Source organism: Dendrobates tinctorius, unplaced genomic scaffold (assembly GCF_039654945.1).
Source record: "Dendrobates tinctorius isolate UK_male_01 unplaced genomic scaffold, ASM3965494v1 ptg000259l, whole genome shotgun sequence".
NCBI lineage: Eukaryota > Metazoa > Chordata > Amphibia > Anura > Dendrobatidae > Dendrobates > Dendrobates tinctorius.
The window spans coordinates 4,677,862-4,695,570 of record NW_027361926.1 but is presented as its reverse complement, the minus strand read 5'-3'; the positions used below and the strand labels follow the sequence as shown (position 1 = coordinate 4,695,570).

The 17,709-nt window shown below is 54.8% G+C and overlaps 2 protein-coding genes across 4 annotated transcripts in view; one reads left to right on the top strand and one right to left on the bottom strand.

Moving 5' to 3' along the window:
• Nucleotides 1-11,043, top strand: part of STIM1 (stromal interaction molecule 1) — a 54,169-nt gene extending 43,126 nt beyond the window's left edge. The window contains exons 10-13 of one of the 2 annotated variants that reach the window (XM_073558836.1): nt 88-323; nt 728-808; nt 5,474-5,531; nt 10,147-11,043. In XM_073558836.1, coding sequence (XP_073414937.1) covers nt 88-323; nt 728-808; nt 5,474-5,531; nt 10,147-10,645 — 874 coding nt within the window. In that variant the 3' untranslated portion in view covers nt 10,646-11,043. The remainder of the gene's footprint in view (nt 1-87; nt 324-727; nt 809-5,473; nt 5,532-10,146) is intronic. The other variant, XM_073558837.1, reaches the window with a different exon arrangement.
• A 3,068-nt stretch (nt 11,044-14,111) lies between these two features.
• The window catches only part of LOC141069356 (sodium-dependent proline transporter-like), a 64,714-nt gene continuing 61,116 nt past the window's right edge, over nt 14,112-17,709 (bottom strand). For both annotated transcript variants that reach the window (XM_073558833.1, XM_073558834.1), the window contains 3 exons: nt 17,521-17,639; nt 16,045-16,218; nt 14,112-15,530 (listed from right to left, as the gene is read on the bottom strand). In XM_073558833.1, the coding sequence (XP_073414934.1) occupies nt 15,372-15,530; nt 16,045-16,218; nt 17,521-17,639 (452 nt within the window). In that variant the 3' untranslated portion in view covers nt 14,112-15,371. The remainder of the gene's footprint in view (nt 15,531-16,044; nt 16,219-17,520; nt 17,640-17,709) is intronic.

Below are 17,709 nucleotides of genomic sequence, written 5' to 3'. Positions count from 1 at the left end.
CCGCCCTCTATTTGGGGTCTCTTCTGTATGTTGGGGGCACCATTTTACGGTGGTCTTCCATGTGGCTGACATCTGCTGTCCCCCCAGGCAGGCCCTCAGTGAGGTGACTGCGGCCCTACGAGAGCGGCTACATCGCTGGCAGCAGATTGAGATGCTCTGCGGCTTTCAGATCGTTAATAACCCCGGGCTGCTCGTCCTGATGACCTCGCTGAACATCGATCCCAGTCTGATGGGCGGAGCCCGGCCTGCACCCGCCCCCTTCATCATGACGGATGACATGGATGACCTGGATGAGGAGCTTGTATCCCCACTCAGCATGCAGTGTAAGTGTGCAGGGGCGGGGCTCGGAGGACGGAGGGGTGTGGGACAGCGTAGGAGGTCTGCGGCGCTGAATGGCGGAGGAAGTTTGCAGTGTGTGGGGTGGAGGGGATGTGCAGAGCAGGACGGGACAGCAGAGAAGGTGTGCAAGATCGGGGATGCAGGGAAGTGGGAGGCGGAGGAGGTGGTGCTGCGAGGTGGCGGGGGAGGAGGGGCGCAGCGGCGGTAATGTGCTGTATCCAGTGGCTCCAGGCAGAGTCTGATGATGGGTGTCCTGCCCCTGGTGACACGACCGCCAGTGCCATGTCCTGCCTGGTGTGTGCGACTCTCCGGGGTTGATGCGGTGGCAGAGGTGGTCGTGTCGCCCGGTATCTCCCTCACTGAAACGTTTCTCTCCCGGTTGGGACAGACGCCGCCTGGCTCATGGGTCGCCGGTACAGCGAGCGCCCGTCCACCTGCTCCGAGGATTCTGCCCTCTGGAAGTTCTCTGGTTTGCTCCATGTTCTCGTATCTCTCCTGTAACCCATCACTTTCCAGCTGCTGCGAATGTGCACTGGCATCTAACAGCGGGGGAGGGGCGGACCACCACAGCACAAGGCGAGCATGGGCTGCCCACTACAATCCACCCTCACATGGGGGTCCAAATGGAGCAGCCACTACAATGGGTCACATATCACCCCCATCATCCCCGGAGCTCACAATCTAATCTCCTATCACACAGCGTATCACTACTCCCATCATCCCCGACCCCAGAGCTCACAATCTAATGTCCTATCACACAGTGTATCACTACTCCCATCATCCCCGACCCCAGAGCTCACAATCTAATCTCCTATCACACAGTGTATCACTACTCCCATCATCCCCGACCCCAGAGCTCACAATCTAATCTCCTATCACACAGTGTATCACTACTCCCATCATCCCTGACCCCGGAGCTCACAATCTAATCTCCTATCACACAGTGTATCACTACTCCCATCATCCCCGGAGCTCACAATCTAATCTCCTATCACACAGTGTATCACTACTCCCATCATCACCGACCCCGGAGCTCACAATCTAATCTCCTATCACACAGTGTATCACTACTCCCATCATCCCTGACCCCAGAGCTCACAATCTAATCTCCTATCACACAGTGTATCACTACTCCCATCATCCCTGACCCCGGAGCTCACAATCTAATGTCCTATCACACAGTGTATCACTACTCCCATCATCCCCGGAGCTCACAATCTAATCTCCTATCACACAGTGTATCACTACTCCCATCATCCCCGGAGCTCACAATCTAATCTCCTATCACACAGTGTATCACTACTCCCATCATCCCCGGAGCTCACAATCTAACCTCCTATCACACAGTGTATCACTACTCCCATCATCCCTGACCCCAGAGCTCACAATCTAATCTCCTATCACACAGTGTATCACTACTCCCATCATCCCCGGAGCTCACAATCTAATCTCCTATCACACAGTGTATCACTACTCCCATCATCCCTGACCCCAGAGCTCACAATCTAATCTCCTATCACACAGTGTATCACTACTCCCATCATCCCCGGAGCTCACAATCTAATCTCCTATCACACAGTGTATCACTACTCCCATCATCCCTGACCCCAGAGCTCACAATCTAATCTCCTATCACACAGCGTATCACTACTCCCATCATCCCCGACCCCAGAGCTCACAATCTAATCTCCTATCACACAGCGTATCACTACTCCCATCATCCCTGACCCCAGAGCTCACAATCTAATCTATCACACAGTGTATCACTACTCCCATCATCCCCGACCCCGGAGCTCACAATCTAATCTCCTATCACACAGTGTATTACTACTCTCATCATCCCCGGAGCTCACAATCTAATCTCCTATCACACAGTGTATCACTACTCTCATCATCCCCGGAGCTCACAATCTAATCTCCTATCACACAGTGTATCACTACTCCCATCATCCCTGACCCCAGAGCTCACAATCTAATCTCCTATCACACAGTGTATCACTACTCCCATCATCCCTGACCTCGGAGCTCACAATCTAATCTCCTATCACACAGTGTATCACTACTCCCATCATCACCGACCCCGGAGCTCACAATCTAATCTCCTATCACACAGTGTATCACTACTCCCATCATCCCTGACCCCAGAGCTCACAATCTAATCTCCTATCACACAGTGTATCACTACTCCCATCATCCCTGACCCCGGAGCTCACAATCTAATCTCCTATCACACAGTGTATCACTACTCCCATCATCCCTGACCCCGGAGCTCACAATCTAATCTCCTATCACACAGTGTATCACTACTCCCATCATCCCTGACCCCAGAGCTCACAATCTAATCTCCCATCACACAGTGTATCACTACTCCCATCATCCCCGACCCCAGAGCTCACAATCTAATCTCCTATCACACGGTGTATCACTACTCCCATCATCCCTGACCCCAGAGCTCACAATCTAATCTCCTATCACACAGTGTATCACTACTCCCATCATCCCTGACCCCAGAGCTCACAATCTAATCTCCCATCACACAGTGTATCACTACTCCCATCATCCCCGACCCCGGAGCTCACAATCTAATCTCCTATCACACAGTGTATCACTACTCCCATCATCCCTGACCCCAGAGCTCACAATCTAATCTATCACACAGTGTATCACTACTCCCATCATCCCTGACCCCAGAGCTCACAATCTAATCTCCTATCACACAGTGTATCACTACTCCCATCATCCCTGACCCCGGAGCTCACAATCTAATCTCCTATCACACAGTGTATCACTACTCCCATCATCCCTGACCCCGGAGCTCACAATCTAATCTCCTATCACACAGTGTATCACTACTCCCATCATCCCCGGAGCTCACAATCTAATCTCCTATCACACAGTGTATCACTACTCCCATCATCCCCGACCCCAGAGCTCACAATCTAATCTCCTATCACACAGCGTATCACTACTCCCATCATCCCTGACCCCAGAGCTCACAATCTAATCTCCTATCACACAGTGTATCACTACTCCCATCATCCCTGACCCCGGAGCTCACAATCTAATCTCCTATCACACAGTGTATCACTACTCCCATCATCCCCGGAGCTCACAATCTAATCTCCTATCACACAGTGTATCACTACTCCCATCATCCCTGACCCCGGAGCTCACAATCTAATCTCCTATCACACAGTGTATCACTACTCCCATCATCCCTGACCCCAGAGCTCACAATCTAATCTCCTATCACACAGTGTATCACTACTCTCATCATCCCCGGAGCTCACAATCTAATCTCCTATCACACAGTGTATCACTACTCCCATCATCCCTGACCCCAGAGCTCACAATCTAATCTCCTATCACACAGTGTATCACTACTCCCATCATCCCCGGAGCTCACAATCTAATCTCCTATCACACAGTGTATCACTACTCCCATCATCCCCGACCCCAGAGCTCACAATCTAATCTCCTATCACACAGTGTATCACTACTCCCATCATCCCTGACCCCAGAGCTCACAATCTAATCTCCTATCACACAGTGTATCACTACTCTCATCATCCCCGGAGCTCACAATCTAATCTCCTATCACACAGTGTATCACTACTCCCATCATCCCCGACCCCAGAGCTCACAATCTAATCTCCTATCACACAGTGTATCACTACTCCCATCATCCCTGACCCCAGAGCTCACAATCTAATCTCCTATCACACAGTGTATTACTACTCTCATCATCCCCGGAGCTCACAATCTAATCTCCTATCACACAGTGTATCACTACTCCCATCATCCCCGACCCCAGAGCTCACAATCTAATCTCCTATCACACAGTGTATCACTACTCCCATCATCCCTGACCCCAGAGCTCACAATCTAATCTCCTATCACACAGTGTATTACTACTCTCATCATCCCCGGAGCTCACAATCTAATCTCCTATCACACAGTGTATTACTACTCTCATCATCCCCGGAGCTCACAATCTAATCTCCTATCACACAGCGTATCACTACTCCCATCATCCCCGGAGCTCACAATCTAATCTCCTATCACACAGCGTATCACTACTCCCATCATCCCCGGAGCTCACAATCTAATCTCCTATCACACAGTGTATCACTACTCCCATCATCCCCGGAGCTCACAATCTAATGTCCTATCACACAGTGTATCACTACTCCCATCATCCCCGGAGCTCACAATCTAATCTCCTATCACACAGTGTATCACTACTCCCATCATCCCCGGAGCTCACAATCTAATCTCCTATCACACAGTGTATTACTACTCTCATCATCCCCGGAGCTCACAATCTAATCTCCTATCACACAGCGTATCACTACTCCCATCATCCCCGGAGCTCACAATCTAATCTCCTATCACACAGCGTATCACTACTCCCATCATCCCCGGAGCTCACAATCTAATCTCCTATCACACAGTGTATCACTACTCCCATCATCCCCGGAGCTCACAATCTAATGTCCTATCACACAGTGTATCACTACTCCCATCATCCCCGGAGCTCACAATCTAATCTCCTATCACACAGCGTATCACTACTCCCATCATCCCCGGAGCTCACAATCTAATCTCCTATCACACAGTGTATCACTACTCCCATCATCCCCGGAGCTCACAATCTAATCTCCTATCACACAGTGTATCACTACTCCCATCATCCCTGACCCCGGAGCTCACAATCTAATCTCCTATCACACAGCGTATCACTACTCCCATCATCCCCGGAGCTCACAATCTAATCTCCTATCACACAGTGTATCACTACTCCCATCATCCCTGACCCCAGAGCTCACAATCTAATCTCCTATCACACAGTGTATCACTACTCCCATCATCCCTGACCCCGGAGCTCACAATCTGCGTCTCTCCCATCATCCAAAGCACTCAGTACTGTCCCGGCCCCGAGGAGGCGTCTTTTGTCCACACTCTGCTTACATGGGGCTGCCACACTCTAATCCTGTTTGTCGCGCCATAGCTTCGCATATGGCGGCATGGTCACTCCACTGCTGTGCATGCTGGGAAAGTCATGGTGTACTTGGAGGGCCGGGGGTCTCGGGTCATGGCAGAGCTGACATTGTTCCATCTCTTCTCTCCGCAGCGCCCTCGCTCCGGCATCGGCACACGGACTCTCCTCACTCCACCATGGGATCACAGAGGTTGGTAGAAGGTCTTGTGGTCGGCCAGTCTGAGGCCAGCCCCCCCGTCCACTACCGGCCCAGCAAAGTGTCGCTGCACCGTATGCGCAGCCTCTCTCATGGGCAGTCGTTCAGCTCGGAGCATTACCCCTCCAGCAGCTCCACGTGTGCCCCACCTCCACCCGGACCGCACTCCCTGCCCATCTACTACCACCACTCCACCACCTACTACCTGCAGATGGACTCTCTACCTGACCTGCCCCCGCCGGACCTCACCTCTGGGATCCCCTGCCGCTCTCCTAGCGTTGGGTAGAGTTGCATGAGCGTGCCAATCACTGACCGGTGTGCTGTGCGATCACTGACCGCCGTGCGGTGCTATCACTGACCGCTGTGCCGACTAACCACTGCATGGAGTTCACCCCTCGTTATTGAAGCTGGAATTAATCCTTGATGTACTGACACAAACATCAGCAATTAGTGACCTCAGATGTCACGAGTTTCCTCCCACTGTGAAAATTTCTCCCCTCAAATCGGTCCAATAAGTGTGTGCCCCCCTCTCGATGACCGTCACTGCCAGAAACCAGAGGCCCGCCCTGAGCAGCAGCTAAGACATCAGGTCTCGAACTCCAGTCACCTCCAGAGCAGCTGTCAGTATTCTGCTATTACATGATTAGACACAATATAACAGTAGAATAGTGACTGCAGCTCTGGAGGATAAGACATGATGTAACAGTAGAATAGTGACTGCAGCTCTGGAGGTGACTGGAGGATGACACGATGTAACACTGCAGCTCTGGTGGTGGCTGGAGGATAAGACGCGATGTAGCAGCAGAATGCTGAGTGCAGCTCTGGAGGTGACTGGAGGATAAGACACGATGTAACACTGCAGCTCTGGTGGTGGCTGGAGGATAAGACGCGATGTAGCAGCAGAATGCTGAGTGCAGCTCTGGAGGTGACTGGAGGATAAGACACGATGTAACACTGCAGCTCTGGTGGTGGCTGGAGGATAAGACGCGATGTAGCAGCAGAATGCTGAGTGCAGCGCTGGAGGTGACTCGAGTATACTGTCTTATCCTGTGCCCTCGTCTGGCTGTGTATGTAATCTGTAGTGATTCTTCTGCTCCAGCATCTGAGGGGTTAATGTCAGGTGATCATGGTGGTCTGTGGATGTCGTACGCGGGGTCCATGCTCCACCATCCAGAGCTCTTAGCGTTTTTGAGATTTTAGTACATAGAAGGCGATGCAGACGGCGGCTCTGATTACTGCAGGTCGCCGCGGTCACCTGCAGGTTCCTTACTATACATAGTCACAAGTCGCAGATGATTCACAGCAATTTGTAAAATCCTTCCCAATCCTGTCCGATGACACTGAGAGCAAACGGCGGGGAAGAGCTGCTCCCGGAGCGCAGACCCTGGCGCCGCGCCCACATTCTGCACTTACATAACGAAGCTGAAGACTAGCTGCCGCCTTGCTCCACCACCGCTAGTGACCACATCCCAGGGGCCCCTGGGGGACTGAACCTTACATGTTACATGCTGATTGACCTCTCACCCCCCCATGGTCCTGTCACTTTGCGCCCCCCTAACCTGTATTTACCATAGTGTCATCCTATATATTGTGGTTTTAAGGGCTCCCCCACTGTGTGTACATAATATGAATGGTGTGGTGGGTGGCCCCTCCCCTGCTCTGTATGGTGTGGTGGGCGGCTCCTCCCCCACTCTGTATGATGGTGGTGTGGTTCCTCCCCTGTATGATCTGGCGGTGTGGCCCCTCTCCTGCTCTGTGTGATGGGGCGGTGTGGTCCCTCCCCCGCTCTGTGTGATGGGGCGGTGTGGTCCCTCCCCCGCTCTGTGTGATGGGGCGGTGTGGTCCCTCCCCCGCTCTGTGTGATGGGGCGGTGTGGTCCCTCCCCCGCTCTGTGTGATGGGGCGGTGTGGTCCCTCCCCCGCTCTGTGTGATGGGGCGGTGTGGCCCCTCTCCTGCTCTGTGTGATGGGGCGGTGTGGTCCCTCCCCCGCTCTGTGTGATGGGGCGGTGTGGTCCCCCGCTCTGTGTGATGGGGCGGTGTGGTCCCTCCCCCGCTCTGTGTGATGGGGCGGTGTGGTCCCTCCCCCGCTCTGTGTGATGGGGCGGTGTGGTCCCTCCCCCGCTCTGTGTGATGGGGCGGTGTGGTCCCTCCCCCGCTCTGTGTGATGGGGCGGTGTGGTCCCTCCCCCGCTCTGTGTGATGGGGCGGTGTGGTCCCTCCCCCGCTCTGTGTGATGGGGCGGTGTGGTCCCTCCCCCGCTCTGTGTGATGGGGCGGTGTGGTCCCACCCCTGCTGTGTGATAGGGTGGTGCGGTCCCACCCCTGCTCTGTGTGATGGGGTGGTGCTGTCCCTCCCCTGCTCTGTGATGGGGTGGTGCTGTCCCTCCCCTGCTCTGTGATGGGGTGGTGTGGTCCCTCCCCTGCTCTGTATGATGTGGCCCTCCCCTGCTCTATATGATGGGGTGGTGTGGTCCCACCCCTGCTCTGTGTGATGGGGTGGTGCTGTCCCTCCCCTGCTCTATATGATGGGTGGTGTGGCCCCTCCCCCGCTCTGTATGATGTGGTGTGGTCCCGCCCCTCGCTCTGTGATGGGGGTAGTGTGGTCTCTCCCCTGCTCTGTGGTGGGCGGCTCCTCCCCCACTCTGTATGATGGTGGCGTGGTCCCTCCTCTGTATGATGAGGTGGTGTGGTCCCTCCCCCGCTGTGATGGGGTGGTGTGGTCCCTCTTCTGCTCTGTATAATGGGGAGGTGTGGTCCCTCCTTTGCCCTGTATGACGGGGCGGTGTGGTCCCTCCCCCGCTCTGTGATGGGGTGGTGTGGTCCCACCCCCGCTGTGTATGATGGGATGGTGCTGTCCCTCCCCTGCTCTGTGTGATGGGGCGGTGTGGTCTCTCTCCCGCTCTGTGTGATGGGGCGGTGTGGTCTCTCTCCCGCTCTGTGTGATGGGGCGGTGTGGTCTCTCTCCCGCTCTGTGTGATGGGGCGGTGTGGTCTCTCTCCCGCTCTGTGTGATGGAGCGGTGTGGTCCCACCCCCGCTCTGTGTGATGGGGCGGTGTGGTCCCACCCCCGCTCTGTGATAGGGTGGTGTGGTCCCACCCCCGCTCTGTACGATGGGGTGGTCCTGTCCCTACCCTGCTCTGTACGATGGGGTGGTCCTGTCCCTACCCTGCTCTGTGTGATGGGCTGGTGCTGTCCCTCCCCTGCTCTGTGTGATGGGGCGGTGTGGTCCCGCCTCTGCTCTGTATGATGGGGTGGTGTGGTCCCACCCCCGCTCTGTGTGATGGGGCGGTGTGGTCCCTCCCCCGCTCTGTGTGATGGGGCGGTGTGGTCCCTCCCCCGCTCTGTGTGATGGGGCGGTGTGGTCCCTCCCCCGCTCTGTGTGATGGGGCGGTGTGGTCCCTCCCCCGCTCTGTGTGATGGGGCGGTGTGGTCCCTCCCCCGCTCTGTGTGATGGGGCGGTGTGGTCCCTCCCCCGCTCTGTGTGATGGGGCGGTGTGGTCCCTCCCCCGCTCTGTGTGATGGGGCGGTGTGGTCCCTCCCCTGCTCTGTGTGATGGGGCGGTGTGGTCCCACCCCTGCTGTGTGATGGGGTGGTTTGGTCCCACCCCTGCTCTGTGTGATGGGGTGGTGCTGTCCCTCCCCTGCTCTATATGATGGGTGGTGTGGCCCCTCCCCCGCTCTGTATGATGTGGTGTGGTCCCGCCCCTCGCTCTGTGATGGGGGTAGTGTGGTCTCCCCTGCTCTGTGGTGGGCGGCTCCTCCCCCACTCTGTATGATGGTGGCGTGGTCCCTCCTCTGTATGATGAGGTGGTGTGGTCCCTCCCCCGCTGTGATGGGGTGGTGTGGTCCCTCTTCTGCTCTGTATAATGGGGAGGTGTGGTCCCTCCTTTGCCCTGTATGACGGGGCAGTGTGGTCCCTCCCCCGCTCTGTGATGGGGTGGTGTGGTCCCACCCCCGCTGTGTATGATGGGATGGTGCTGTCCCTCCCCTGCTCTGTGTGATGGGGCGGTGTGGTCTCTCTCCCGCTCTGTGTGATGGGGCGGTGTGGTCTCTCTCCCGCTCTGTGTGATGGAGCGGTGTGGTCCCACCCCCGCTGTGTGATGGGGCGGTGTGGTCCCACCCCCGCTCTGTGATAGGGTGGTGTGGTCCCACCCCCGCTCTGTACGATGGGGTGGTGCTGTCCCTCCCCTGCTCTGTGTGATGGGGTGGTGTGGTCTCGCCTCTGCTCTGTATGATGGGGTGGTGTGGTCCCACCCCCGCTCTGTGATAGGGTGGTGTGGTCCCACCCCCGCTCTGTACGATGGGGTTGTCCTGTCCCTACCCTGCTCTGTGTGATGGGGCGGTGTGGTCTCGCCTCTGCTCTGTATGATGGGGTGGTGTGGTCTCGCCTCTGCTCTGTATGATGGGGTGGTGTGGTCCCACCCCCGCTCTGTGATAGGGTGGTGTGGTCCCACCCCCGCTCTGTACGATGGGGTTGTCCTGTCCCTACCCTGCTCTGTGTGATGGGGCGGTGTGGTCCCGCCTCTGCTCTGTATGATGGGGTGGTGTGGCCCCTCCCCTGTGATGACTCCCCCAGCTCTCACTAATGGTTTTATCTCTGCTTATTTCTTAGGGACCTGAGTCGTTCGGATTCGGAATCATCCATCCCGTATCTGGGGGATCCACGGCTCGGTAAGATCCCCAGCTCCAAATCCTCTGTGTGTCAGCGAGCCTTGGAGGAGCTGCCGTCCAGTAGTCAAACCCCCAATGGTGGAAACCGTCAGCTGGAACTGTCCAGTGTCGGGGGGGCCCTGCAGAGACTTTCTGACAGCCCCCAACCGGAGCAGAAGCTGGATGAGAAATCCTGCAGCTTAGGAGAGATCAGCCTGGTGGGCACGGGATCCCACCAGTCCGACTCTTCCCGATCCCACAGTCCGAGCTCCACTGACGCTGACACGCCGTCCCCTGGATCGGAGGCCAGGTACAACCACACCAAGAGCACACGGATCCCACAGCTGGCCGCCAAGAAGAGCCCTGGCGAGGAGGACGGCGGCTCCACGGGTGAGGACAACGACCCCAACTCTGGCAAGAAGAAGCTGTCGCTCAATATCTTTAAGAAGCCAAAGAAATAGACGCTCGGTCTGGTCCTCAGAGCGCAGGACACGGCGGGGGTGGGAGGCGGCGAGGCGGGAGCCAGGACTGGACGCTTCCCCATGTGAGCCCCCCAGAGCAGGCCGTGCACGTACACTCACTGCTGGGGGCCGGGGCGCAGGCAGCTCATCCTCGTTACTTCGCCCCTACAGTTACGGCCGCTCCCTGCTTCGCTATGCATGGCTTCTGGGAATCTTTTCTCCCTTTGCCACCAAAAATTTAAAAAAATCCGAAATCCCTGACGAGGGCATTGCAGATTTCTACCTGTGGAGGGCGCTGTGGGACGTTTGTCTGATGTTTTATTTCTTTCTGTATTCTTTGCTGCAGTCGGGCATGCCGAAAGCCACAACAATAAAACCAAGAAAATGCTATTTATTAACCGCTGTGGTCGCATCGTGATCTGAAGAAAGTGCGTCCTGATCCCACAGCTGAGGGGTCGGTACAGTGTGTCAGTGCAGACTACAATCTCCTCACAGGTGAAGGGTTGGTACAATGGACAGTGGCTTGTGAAAGTATTCACCCCCTTGGCTTTTTACATTACAACCTGTGTAAGTATTTTTGTAGTCAGATGTGTGTGACACATCAGCACTAAATAGCCTTAAGTTGGTGAAGTCAGAAAAATATCGGCACAAATTAAATTTATGGGATGAAATAACTAAACATTGGTGTGTGCATATGTATTCACCCCTTAAGTTCCTGGTGACAGGACGTTCCCTGTGTGCAACGTGCCACGTCTGTCAGGATATACACTTCACCACCTTCTCTGAAAGGCCACAGAGGCTGCAGCACCACTAACCAAACACCACCACGAGGACCAAGGAGATCTCCAAACACCACCACGAGGACCAAGGAGATCTCCAAACACCACCACGAGGACCAAGGAGATCTCCAAACACCACCACGAGGACCAAGGAGATCTCCAAACACCACCACGAGGACCAAGGAGATCTCCAAACACCACCACGAGGACCAAGGAGATCTCCAAACACCACCACGGGGACCAAGGAGATCTCCAAACAAAAGTCAGGGACAAAGTTGTTGAGAAAAACAAGTCAGTGTTGGGATATAACAAATCTCTCATCCGAAACCGAAATATCATCACATGGAAAGAACATGGTACCACAACAAACCTGCCAAGAGAGAGGGTGCCCACCAAACCTCTTAGCCTGGGCATTAATCAGAGAGGCAGCACCGAGACCATAGGTAACCCTGAATGAGCGTCAGAGTTCCCAGGCAGAGACTGGAGTATCTGTCCATATGACCACAATAAGCCGTACACTCCATAGAGTGGGCCTTTATGGAAGAGTGGGCAGAAAAAGCCTTTACGTATGGAAAAATGTAAGGATTGTTTGAGCTTTCCAAAATACACGTGGAAGACTCCCCAAATGTACGGAAAAGGCTGCTGTGAGCAGAGGAGACCAAAATTGAAGTTTTGGCCACCAAGGTAAACGCTATGTCTGGCACCATACACATCTCATCACCCCAAGAACACCATTCACACAGTGAAACGTGGTGGCAGCATCATGCTGTGGGGATGTTTTTTGGCGACAGGGAAAATGGTCTGAGTCAAGAAGGGGGAAAGATGGATGGTGCGAAATATAGGGATATCCTTGAGCAAAACCTGTTTCTGTCTGTCACTAACTTGAGACTGGGACGGAGATTCACCTTCCAACAAGACAATGACCCAAATCTTACTGCTAAAGCAACACTCGAGTGGTGTAAGGGGAGATGTGTGAATGTTCTGGAGCGGCCGAGTCAAAGCCCGGACATTAACCCAATTGGGAATCTGTGGTCAGATGTGAAGATCGCGGATCACCAGAAGAAACATCTAACCTGAAGGAGCTGGAGCAGTTTTGCCTGGAGAAATGAGCAAAAATCTCTGGCAAAGTGTGGAAAGCTCAGAGACTTATCCAAAGCAACCTGCAGCTGTAATTGCCACAAAAGGAGGCTCTACCAAGTACTGACTGTAGAGGGTGAATAGTTATGCACGCTGAAGTTTTCAGTTTTGTCCCATTTGATGATTGCTTCACAATAAAAAGAAAACCAAATGTTCACAATTGTAGGCATGGTCTTTACATGACCTGATGCAAATTCCAGGTTGTCGGGGAGCTTCTTTCACAAGCCACTGTATCTGTGCAGACAACACTTTCCTCGCAGCTGAGGCTTTGTTACAATGTATCGGTATAGAGAAATATGAAGTTAACATGAGGATTGTGTTTATAATACAGGCATGACAGGAAGCAGAGCTCTTAGGAGTTGGAGACTGGAAATCCAATGTTGTTTAACCCCTTACTGACCTATGATGTACAGTTATGGCCTCTATCGGCCCCCTGCCTTTAATGCGGCCTCAGACCCCACCTCTTTCCCAACAGATGATGACTGCAATATTCATCCATCATCGGTGCTGGTCTGGGGGACGTCATTCCATGCACTCACCATGTGATGGCCGGGTGCCGATAGGTTATCACAGCCCCTGGGGCTGCCGACTAACTTTGTGCCTGCCATGGCGGCACTCACGTGAGCTCCAGTTTCTGGCTGCTGTTCAGAGGAGACCGTGAAAGATAGTGAAAAAATATAACAAAAGGTAAATTGTCCCCTTGTTACACCATTAAAAATAAAGAAATGTCGGTCCATAAATGTCCGATCCCTCAAAATATAAAATTAATTCTCCCGATTTACCAAGAATTAATTTATCAGAAGATGCAATAAAAAGCGATCAATACATCATACCCAGCCAAAATGGTATGAAAAACCATCTTTGATCTCGGGGCCCAAATCACGAGCCCCGACAGACAGCCGCATCCACCAAACATCACGGGGCTCAGGGACCAGAACACCAAAACACGAGCCCCGACAGACGGCCGCATCCACCAAACATCACGGGGCTCAGGGACCAAAACACGAGCCCCGACAGACGGCCGCATCCACCAAACATCACGGGGCTCAGGGACCAGAACACAAAAATACGAGCCCAGACAGACGGCCGCATCCACCAAACATCACGGGGCTCAGGGACCAGAACACCAAAACACGAGCCCCGACAGATGGCCGCATCCACCAAACATCACGGGGCTCAGGGACCAGAACACCAAAACACGAGCCCCGACAGATGGCCGCATCCATCAAACATCACGGGGCTCAGGGACCAGAACACCAAAATACGAGCCCAGACAGACGGCCGCATCCACCAAACATCACGGGGCTCAGGGACCAGAATGTTATTTTTGTTCTATTCAAATAAAAAAAAAATGCAGGTGAGAGCGCGAGCGATGGCGGCAACGGGAATCATCCGTGTGGACAGTGGCACTGAATATTAGCAGCAAAACTCAATAAAAACTCCAGGTTGATGGGGGTCTCATGATCACATTCCTTGGCTGACGACGCAGCGCTGCCAGTCTGGGGTGGGCTGTATGGTACGTGTGCCCGCTGCACCTGCTGCTTCCAAAATTACTCTTTTATATATTTTAATACAAATCGTTAATTCCTGTTTACACAATCAGAACAGTCAAAAGTATCACAAATGTTGTGACCCCCAAATCTACAGGTCCCTTCAGTACCCCCCCCCCCCCCGGTCTAAGGTCCAACACCGCGCTGATTCTGACCTCAGGTCTATGAAGTGCAATTCCCAGGAAGACACTGCCGTGCTGGATCATGGAGAAGTCCGATGTTCTCTGGTGAGGACTCTTCCCTCATCGCTGCAGACTCGGCCCCCCGCCGGACTCTTCCCTCACCGCTGCAGACTCGGCCCCCCGCCGGACTCTTCCCTCACCGCTGCAGACTCGGCCCCCCGCCGGACTCTTCCCTCACCGCTGCAGACTCGGCCCCCCGCCGGACTCTTCCCTCACCGCTGCAGACTCGGCCCCCCGCCGGACTCTTCCCTCACCGCTGCAGACCCGGCCCCCGCCGGCCTCTTCCCTCATCGCTGCCGACTCGGCCCCCCGCCGGACTCCTCCCTCACTACTGCAGACTCGGGCTCCGCCGGACTCTTCCCTCACCACTGCAGACCCGGCCCCCGCCGGACTCTTCCCTCACCGCCGCAGACCCGGCCCCCCCGGACTCTTCCCTCACCGCCTCAGATTCTGCCCACGCCGGACTCTTCCCTCACAGATACAGATGCAGACTCCTCCCCCCGCTACAGACTCATTAGATCCAAGTGGCTGATTGATAAACGCATGGCCGTGTCGGGCAGCAGATATTGGGCGTATTCCTCAGGTGAGCACTCCCCCATTCTCCAGCTGCGTCTCATCAGTAGAATATCAGACCTTTCCCGTGAGGACTTATGACGGATTCTGTGTGGCCCCCTAGCTGGGGCCCCAGGTTCCTGTTTATAACTATATTCAATAATTGCTCCAATCACCCAAACATGCATTCTGGCTCCTGTCACTGACTCCATCCTCAGCGAGAAGGGAAGACGCTAGAGACTGCAGCCGCCATACTCAGAGCCCCCCAATAGTTTTGGCAAGGTGTGACCCTATAACCAGTAGTGTCTTAGCTAGAGAAGTCCCTTGTATGACAAGGCCTGTAGAGGATGGTTCCCGCTGAGGGATCGTTATCCAGAGCTGACGGTACCGGCCGCCATACAGGGGATGTAAACATAACACCTCCTGGCACAGAATAGACGGCTCGTACCCAGCGAGCATCCATCCCAAGATGGCAGCATCATTGAGGCCTGAGAGAGAAGCCAGGTGTTTATAGTCCGCAAACACCTCAGGCCTCGCTGCTGCCCCCATTCTGCCACACAAGGTCACTGAAGTCCTGGTTAGTCAAATTCACGGTGTAGGGAACATCAATGATTTCATGAGTCTGATCCCGCTGCCCGCTGGAGGTGCGCCAGGAGTTCAGCGGCCGAAGGGAATTCTTAAATCTCTGTAACGAGGAAAAATATTGAATGACAATCAACTCCGGAAAAGTGACAGGATGAGCACGCGACAGGACAAGGATACAATGCAGGGAAGAGGCGGCGGGACAGGGACACAACACGGGGAGAGGCGGCGGGATGGGGACACAACGCTAGGTGAGGCGACGGGGACATGACCACACGGGTGGAGAGGCAGCAAGACGAGGACACAACACTAGTGGAGAGGCAGCGGGACGAGGACACGATCACATGGGTGGAGATGGGGCAGGACAGGGACACGACAACACAGGGGAGAGGTGAGGAGAAAAGGACAAGCAGGACACCCTTGCACCTGAGAGACGTTGGGACATTGACACATGTGGTCGGTGTAGGACGAGGACACACTAACATTTGGGGAACGGGTTATGGGAGTACAGACATTCGTGTGTGTGGGGTGGGGTGGGGGCACAGGATCAGGACACATTGTCAATCGGGGAGGGTTGCAGAATAGGAACATTTCTGCACATCACCATGATTACTCACATCGACAAGCGTCCCCGACTGCTGGAAGATGGCGACTCCGGCCCAGATGGGAATCTGGATACAGCACAATGTCCCCATGCAGACCCCCAGAGCCTTGCCCCAGCGGGGGTACTCATAGTGACCGTAGTGGAGGGGGGTGTTGTACATTTCCATGAAGATGTAGAAAAGAATAAACTGCAAAGAAGAAAAACAAGTAACAGAAAAGTGCAGGCAGGGTTCAGTGTGACCACTAGAGGGTAGTCATTGTGACACCTGTATTCCACATCACCAGCAGAGGGCAGCACAAGGCGCAGGGCCACGTGCATATGATGCCGTATACAGGGCACAGAGCCATGTGCAGAGGACGCCATATACAGAGCGCAGAGCCACGTGCAGGACGCCGTATACAGGGCGCAGAGCCACGTGCAGGACGCCGTATACAGGGCGCAGAGCCACGTGCAGGACGCCATATACAGGGCGCAGAGCCACGTGCAGGACGCCGTATACAGGGCGCAGAGCAACGTGCAGGACGCCGTATACAGGGCGCAGAGCCACGTGCAGGACGCCGTATACAGGGCGCAGAGCCACGTGCAGGACGCCGTATACAGGGCGCAGAGCCACGTGCAGGACGCCGTATACAGGGCGCAGAGCCACGTGCAGGACGCCGTATACAGGGCGCAGAGCCACGTGCAGGACGCCGTATACAGGGCGCAGAGCCACGTGCAGGACGCCGTATACAGGGCGCAGAGCCACGTGAAGTACGCCGTATACAGGGCGCAGAGCCACGTGCAGGACGCCGTATACAGGGCGCAGAGCCACGTGCAGGACGCCATATACATGGCGCAGAGCCACGTGCAAGACGCCGTATACAGGGCGCAGAGCCACGTGCAAGACGCCGTATACAGGGCCACATGCAGAGGATGTATGGAAATCAGCTTATACAAGGCGCAGGGCCATGTGGAGCGGACCCTATATACAGGGTTCAAGGCCACGTGCAGGACACCGTATACATGGCGTAGAGCCACCTGCAGGACGCCGTATACATGGCGCAGAGCCACCTGCAGAGGACACTGTATGCAGGGCCACATGCAGAGGATGTATGGAAATCAGCTTATACAAGGCGCAGGGCCATGTGGAGAGGACCCTATATACAGGGTTCAAGGCCACGTGCATGACACCGTATACATGGCGTAGAGCCACCTGCAGGACGCCGTATACATGGCGCAGAGCCAACTGCAGAGGACACTGTATGCAGGGCCACATGCAGAGGATGTATGGAAATCAGCTTATACAAGGCGCAGGGCCATGTGGAGCAGACCCTATATACAGGGTTCAAGGCCACGTGCAGATGACGCCATATACAGGGCACAGAGCCACGTGCATAGGACAGTGTATACACAGTGCAGGGCCACGTTCAGAGGACGCCGTATACAGGGCGCAGAGCCATGCATCAAGATCAGTGTATACAGCGCAGAGCCCCAAATAAAGGCCACTCACCAGCAGCAGGACGGGGGTGCAGAAGACCCAGCATGCCTTGAAGTACAGGAGGAGCTTGGAGCACCATGGGGGGCATCTGCAGATCATGTCTATAATATCCTGGCAGAACTGGTTCACACCTGAAAAAAATGTAAAAGAACATTTCAGTAAATGTCAATCAGCGGCCGAGGTCCGAGAATTCACAGCCTT